Raw genomic sequence first — 7,942 nt, forward strand, 5'->3', positions numbered from 1 at the left:
AACCTTCCTAACAGTGCAAACACAAGTGATTTCTCCTTAAAACAGATCAAACATATGAATTTTCAACTGTTCTTAATGTCTTCAACAAGTTCTTCGTGTTCTTCGAATCTGCAAACGGTTTTCTTGTTCTTCGAATGATATCCAACGAACAGAGCGTTTCAAAAGACTTCTTAAGCTCTGATACCAACTGTAAGTCCCAAAAACTTCAATCGGATATCAATAACACTAATCAAAGTGTGGAAAACTGAGAAAAGTGTAGAAGAACAAGAACAATCAATTGATTATATGATCAAAGTGCACACGGTTTCTAAGAACCGTCTGGTACACAAACAAAGATTTCAAAACTGACTAAGAAGAATAATGAAAAGAACAGTGATGCGTGTTAGTGTGTATATGTTTTAGGTTTATATTTTAAGCCCTTTTTACACTTTTAGCCAAGTTTTAAATTTATAAAACACGATATTTACTAACACTAAACACACATATGGGCAAGTGCACCCATCATGGACGTAGTATAGTGTTGGTAAGATACCGAGGTCGTCCAAGGACACAAGAGCTTTTAGTACCGGTTTATCCTCAACGTCTAACCAAATCAAAATGTTAGAAAAGATTTTTAAACTAAGAAAATAAAAACTAACTAAATGCTGAAAAATAAAATAAAAATAAAAACAGATAGACAAGATGAATCACTTGGATCCGACTCGTGTATTAGTATAACCTTTGATTATTTTCGCACTTTTGCACTTGTTTAAGAGATTATCTTAGTTATTGTAGTAGGCCCCTCTTTTGAAGGCGACGTTACCCTCAACCCAGTAGTTTGAGTCAGCAAGGATACAATCCTAAAGGGTCGGATTATTGAAAGATAATGAATTAAGTTATTAATGTAAATTATGGTAGGCCCCTCTTTTGGAGGTGACGTTACCCTCGACTAAGTAGTCTGAGTCAGCAGGGATACAGTCCTAAATAGCCGGGTTATAGTATTAATAGTAGTTAACTTATGAGGGGGTCAAAGAGTTTGGATCCCCGCCATCCAATACCTATGGGCATTGAAGGAGATCCTACTAAATTTGACCCAGGTCCCTTGTAGGACCTCTAAACGCTGAACAAGGGCAAGACCCTTACCAAACCGTTCCCTTAACCCCCGACCAGGTAGCCAACATACCTCCATATAGACCGTGGAGATATGAATGGTGAAAATCTTTTATTTTATATAGACAGTAAAATAATGCCAAGACACCACGGACAAACGATAAGGAAGAATCACCTTCAACATAAGTAACTAGTTATTAAAGTCATCAATACAAAACCAAATAAAAAGTGCAAAAGATTAAAAACAAAAAGTATTATACTAAACACTTGTCTTCACCAAGTGATGTAAGAGACTTAGGCAAACATGGCCTTGATTGTCAAGAACTCTTACGATCAATCTTGGATCCCGAGACGACTCACACACTCTATGATGGACAATGGATGATGGTGGTGGATGATGGTGTTGTGATTGTGGTGGGTGGTGGATGAAGTGTGAGAGAGGTGGTGTGCCAAGGGATGAGTTGCAATGAAACCAAGCACTCCTATTTATAGGCTGAACAGAAGGCTGGGCATGGCCCCGTGTCCGCTGCACATGGCCCCGTGTCAGTCTGACAATCTCTCTCTTCATTAATTGTAATTCACAATTACAACTAATGTGCCTGCAGTACTTTCGCCACGCCCCCGTGTTCACTGGGCACGGCCCCGTGGTGGGCAATAGAAGCTTCTACTGGTTTGTCTTTTCTGCTGCTTCTTAGGCACGGCCCCGTGCTGGCTGAGCACGGGGCGTGTTCAGTCTTCTGCCTTCTCTATTTTGCTTGGGAAGATGCTGTCGAGGGGTCGGGCAATCCACTTATGTTCCCTTTTCTTGTATTTATGTTAGATTTAGCCGTCTTTTTGCTTCTTTTGTTAATTTGAGTTCATTTAATCCTAAAAATACAAAAGAAAGACAAAAACACTCTTTTTCCAACATTAGTACTTAAAAAGGGTTAGTTTTATGCCTCATTTGATGTAATTTATATGTTGCATTTTACACACATCAAACAGCAAGCCTAAAATGGACTAGGCTCACCATATTTATAGTTACATATGGTGACCTAATTACAAGTTGGGCCAAGCCTATATGCACAATATTAACTAAACAAGCCCAAATCCCTTAATTAGCCCACATGGCTTATCCCAATGCTATCTAACCCACTAGAAAACTAAGCCCAAGAGCTTATAATTGTGTTTGATAAAGATAAACGTAAACCTACTCAATTATATGGCCTTACACAATCGGTCTAGTGATGTGAAGACTTACCTTGTGTATGAAAACGGCTGTTTTCGTCACGACAAGGGATGCGGTAACAAGCGCGGTTACCACACATAGCGATGCGGCCCAACACCGCACCCTATTATCAACACAAGTGGGACAGACACTTTGACTTAAGTGTCCAAACCTGCAAGTGGCACTAACAGCAGTCACCTGTCCAGCCCACATGTATGCAACGCTGGCAAACAGACTGACAGACACAGCAGGACGTGGCATCACCCTAGGAAGTGTCCAACACTTCCATGACCTACGCTTCTGACACACCTGCAAAGGGCTGCGCATTGTCAGTCTAGCCACTCAATTACCCTCCTTCACTCTTCGGCTATAAATACCCATCCCGGGCCAGGTTTGAGGTAACGCTAATCTGCGCTCTCTCACTTACTACTCAAACACACACTTTGCTCTCAAGCAAATACTGATTCTCACGCCTAAGAGTGGTAACGAGGAGCACCCCCCACCCCATCCTCCTTGTTACGAGTCACGGTGTGTTTCCTTGTGTAGGAGACAGGTTAGTGGACGGTCCAGCCATCGACCTCGGAAAGAAGGGATTAACCCTACTTGATGAGACCAGTGAATTAACCTCCTCGGTTAACCACTGTTTCATCACGTATATACGTTTTCGACCCCCTGATTTTATAATTTTTATAGGTATATACGTCTTTGACCCCCGGTCAGAAATCTCAAGCTTCACCACTGATCTCGACGCCATAGGTTTGTTATCATTTTAAACTAGTCATAAGTCGCCTGCGTTGCGGTGTGGGGCAAGGGGCGTAAAACCGTGTTAAGAAGCAACCGCACGACGACCAAAATCAGGAAAACACGTAAAATAAAAACATGAATTTCAACACCAAGTGACTCTCATGACGTAAAACTTTGACGAAAGTCAAGGAGGTCAAAGTGATATTGTATAGAGCTTTTAGAAATTGGGGAAAAGTTGACCACTTTGAAATATGACCAACAAACACTGTGCTAAGTAGAAACCAAATGAAGTAGAAACCGAACGACAACCAAATCTAGAAAAAAAACGTAAAACCAAAATACGAATTTTAAAACCAAGTGACTTACGTAACGTTAAACGTAAACGAACTAAACTAAGCTCATGTAACTTTTGTGGCCAAATTAAAAAAAAAAAGAGAGTGAATTGCAAGTTTTGTCCTTTATCTATATACCAAGTTGCAGACGGTGTCCTTTGTCTTTAAAATTGACGAGTTTTATACTTATTGTTTCAAAATCTTGCATGGTATGTCCTTTGAGCCTAACTCAGTTAATTTTAATTGTTAAATGAAGGATAAATGGGTCATTTTACTTATTTATTTAAGAAACCATTTTTAAGAAACCATTTTTTTTAATTATATACACACATCTGAACACACTCTTTCACACTTTCTCTCTCTCTAAAGACACGCTTTCTCTCTCTACTCTCTCTCTCACTGTAGGGCAAACCCCCACAACACCTGCCGCCAGTAGCACCACCACCTGCCGCCACCCACTCCCAACCCCAATCCACCACCGCAAAACCCCCCACCCCAACCTGCAGACTATTCAATCTCCAAAAAAACTTCAAACTCACACTAATCTTGTTCAAGATGTTCCAAATTCCTCTTCACAATCCGAAAATTAACCATGGTGCTGCTTTGCTGAAATCGGCTCACTTAGATCGGTCACCGACGGCGAACAAACAACTTCAATTGATGACCGAAGAATCGACATGGAACGTTACCACACCGTATGATTTCGGTGCAGGTCATTTAAACCAGGATGTCACTATGGATCTGGTTCTTGCGCTTGTTAGAAAGGGGGTGTTGAGGAAGACTTTGGTGAAGAGAGTGAGGAATGTTTTGGATGTGAATTCAGTTAATGTGGCAATCTTTACGAGGACAACTAGAGAATTCAAGAAATTCTGTATATTGGGTGTGATGAGTAATTATCATTTTTTTATTGGACCCCTTTTGGTAATTATCGACATATGAAACTTCATTTTCTTTTATGTTTTTGCACTAGGTGAAGGTGAAGGCTTGAAATTAGTGGGTATTTGTTAATTTTATAAAGTTCAGTTCACATTCATTAAAGTATAACACCACCACCTTCATTGTGTAAATGGGTTGAAACGATATGGGTTAGCTGGTTGACTGAGTAGCATTACAACTTGAACTGTAGGGGTATGGTAGTATGATGGGTGGGTTGGGTTGGAGGTGGTGGCAACATGTGGTTGTAAGTGGTGGCGATGGGGTGGATGGTGGTGGTGGTAAATGACAGAGAGATGAGAGAAAGAGAAGTATGTTTTTTGTTTATTTTTAAGTAAATGAATAAAAATACCAATTTACCATTCATTTAACAGTTAAAGTTAAGTAGGTTAGGGGCAAAGGACAAACCGTGCAGGATTTTGAAACATAAAGTACAAAACAGATCAATTTTAAAGGTAAAGGACATCGCTTCCAATTGGGTATAAAGATAAAGGAAAAAATTTGCAATTCACTCTAAAAAAAAGAAAGTTTTTTTTTTTTTTTTGGAAAACAAGAACTTTAGTTTGCTTAAAAAATAAATAAATAAACTCACTAAATGACAAAATAGTAACTATTCCTTAAAATGTTAGAAATTAATATACATACACAATTCGTTATTCTTTTATACAATAATAATCTTTCGGTCTAAATTTTGTGAATTAACACCAATATGTGGTTCATGCCTATTTTTGGTGGTGGTTGAGGCACCACAATGCGAAAACTTGTTATCTATCTATGTGTTTTTTAACCGATCGGATTGGATTTTACTTTTGAGATCGCTGACCCTTTCGTTGAGCTTCAGAATGAAAACCCAAAACTGATGGGCCGAAATTCGAAAACCCAAGCGTGAAACCCTAAGAAGCCCAGTATAAATAAAGAAGCAATAGCGATTAGGGTTTCTACTTGTTCACAAACCCTAAGCAGCCGAGAAAGAGAGAGAGAGCTGAAACATGGCTGATTCACTTGTGTTGCGCGGCACCATGCGAGCCCACACCGACTGGGTGACCGCAATTGCCACCCCTATCGACAACTCCGACATGATCGTGACCTCCTCCCGTGACAAATCAATCATCGTGTGGCGTCTGACCAAGGAAGACAAGACTTACGGTGTGGCACAGCGGCGTCTGACCGGGCACTCTCACTTTGTCCAGGACGTGGTCCTTTCCTCCGACGGCCAGTTCGCCCTCTCGGGCTCTTGGGACGGAGAGCTCCGGCTGTGGGATCTGAACGCTGGAACCACCGCCCGGCGCTTTGTGGGGCACACCAAAGACGTCCTCTCCGTGGCTTTCTCCATCGACAACCGGCAGATCGTATCCGCCTCTCGGGACAAGTCCATCAAGCTCTGGAACACTCTGGGCGAGTGCAAGTACACCATTCAGGACGGAGATGCGCACGCTGACTGGGTGAGCTGCGTTCGTTTCAGCCCCAACACTCTCCAGCCCACCATTGTTTCTTCCTCCTGGGATAAGACCGTCAAGATCTGGAACCTCACCAACTGCAAGCTCAGGTCCACCTTGGCCGGCCACGCCGGATACGTCAACACTGTTGCGGTCTCCCCTGATGGTTCCTTGTGTGCCAGTGGTGGCAAAGACGGCATGATTCTGCTCTGGGATCTCTCTGAGGGTAAGAGACTCTACTCTCTCGAAGCTGGGAGCATCATTCACGCTCTTTGCTTCAGCCCTAACAGGTACTGGCTCTGTGCGGCCACTGAGACCAGCATCAAGATCTGGGATTTGGAGAGCAAGACCATTGTCGTTGATCTCAAGGTTGATCTCAAGCAGGAGTCTGAGATGGCTGTTGAGGGCACTGCTACTCAAACTAATGCTGGAAAAACCAAGGTATTCTTTCATTATCATTTTCTTTCTGTTAATGAAACTTTTGGCTGTTTTGTGTTGGTTTAGTTTTATTGTTATATTATTTGATGTCATAATCAAGTCGCCTGTCGCATTTACATGAAATTGGCATCGTCAAACTTATAATAATTTGGTGCAGGTTATATACTGCACAAGTTTGAGTTGGAGTGCAGATGGAAGCACTTTGTTCAGTGGGTATACTGATGGAGTTGTTAGAGTTTGGGGGATCGGGCGCTACTAGAAAGGCTCAATGTTACCAGCTTTAAGCTGTGTAGGTTTCAGTTTTTGAATATTTCATCTTTTTATTTGACCAGACTTTTGAGGATTCGGTATCGGTTTTATAAATTTTACAAGTTATCTTGTTTTGCTGATTTTTTTTATAATAATTTACTATCATGTTCTGTGTTATTTCAGTATATGAGCCTTAAATTTTAAACTTTAAAGTCGAATCAAACCGGAACCCAAAGCTTAGTTTGGTTTTGTCATCAACTTACAGGTGGCAATTTTTAACCAGCATGAAGTCATTCCGTCGTGTTTAGATCGCCTTGTATAGTAAATGGACTTTGTTAAATAGAATCGTTTAGTTAAACAGATTGTTTAGAGTTATGTCGAGGCAGATTGACTTGCTACCTTTTTTATGATCTGCTAACACATCCTTATAACCGACTAACTTGTCAAATCTGTTTTACACGTGTAGGGCTAGGCTATATATGTTCAAAAATACGTGTTTAGTTTGATAAAATCTGCCAAACGCGATTGATATCTTTTGTTAGACCTTCCGTACTGGTGGATGGGGAACCTCTATCGCTCGGTATAGCGCCACGCTGCCACCGCACACTGCCCTGAGGGGTGCTATAGCCTTTGCCGCTGAAAGGCTTGTGAAAAACAAAACGGGTAAAAATTGTGTTGGGGTTTGAAATAATACCGTTTAATGGTAATATTTTTTGGGTAAAGCCGTTTAATGGTAATATGTATTTTAATAAAACCCTCTAGATTTTTATACCACTCGCTCTTCTACCGTGTGTATCTCTATAATTGTGGTTTCGTTCCTTGTTCTAGCGGCGACCTGAACTAAACGAAAGCTCTTAACCAACCCGTTGCTCTCGTTCCCACTTGACCCATCACCTATAGAGCCGGGTTTGTCGATTACAATCAAAGTCAAACCGGCTTCGTGAATCTATTGAACCAAACCTAGACGGTTGGAATCCGAACAATACGGGAGGTATTGGCTTGTCACAAGGCGAGCCCGACTTTGTCATGGAGACACAAACGGAGACCCAACCGGAGGTAGAGGAGCCGGAGACGCAAAAGAACAAAACCAAACGCAACACACAGGTCTCCAATAAAAAGAAAGAAGTAACCGACTCTCGTTTGAAAAAAAAAAAAAACGTGCAACCATGGGATAATTAAGAGGAGTATGCGTTGGCTCGAGCATGGATCGACGTGTTAGAGGATTCCGAAATTTTGTAACAATCTTATACCTTTTTTTGTAATAATTTGTTAGTTAAAATGTTTATTAATTTTTTTTAGCTAACAACCAAAATAAAACAATTTTTTTAAAACGAAACCGAGAACTATTTTTCGGTCTCATGGCTAGGGATGACACATACCGGCCACCGGATTCAATATCAAGTGGACCAACATCAATTCCAAGTGCACAAATTTTCAATTATATATCAACGTAAAAAAAAAAACGGTTGGAAAAGCGGCGAGAGCGACAAGGGCATAATGCGGTCTGCTTTAGT

General features: G+C 41.1%; 1 protein-coding gene across 1 annotated transcript; it reads left to right on the forward strand.

The window, feature by feature from the left end:
• The first annotated feature begins 5,230 nt into the window (after positions 1-5,230).
• Positions 5,231-6,605, forward strand: LOC110885294 (guanine nucleotide-binding protein subunit beta-like protein). Its single transcript, XM_022132975.2, has 2 exons — positions 5,231-6,182; positions 6,337-6,605. Exons 1-2 carry the CDS (start codon positions 5,295-5,297, stop codon positions 6,436-6,438), a joined length of 990 nt encoding a protein of 329 aa, XP_021988667.1. The 5' UTR covers positions 5,231-5,294; the 3' UTR covers positions 6,439-6,605.
• The last annotated feature ends 1,337 nt before the right edge of the window (positions 6,606-7,942 follow it).

This window comes from Helianthus annuus, chromosome 10, assembly GCF_002127325.2.
Source record: "Helianthus annuus cultivar XRQ/B chromosome 10, HanXRQr2.0-SUNRISE, whole genome shotgun sequence".
NCBI lineage: Eukaryota > Viridiplantae > Streptophyta > Magnoliopsida > Asterales > Asteraceae > Helianthus > Helianthus annuus.

Bases quoted from the DNA above. Each gene is read 5' to 3' on its own strand.
- LOC110885294 (XM_022132975.2), top strand. From the start codon at position 5,295: ATGGCTGATTCACTTGTGTTGCGCGGCACCATGCGAGCCCACACCGAC. The intron at 6,183-6,336 runs GTATTCTTTCAT...AATTTGGTGCAG, and splicing joins CTAATGCTGGAAAAACCAAG to GTTATATACTGCACAAGTTT.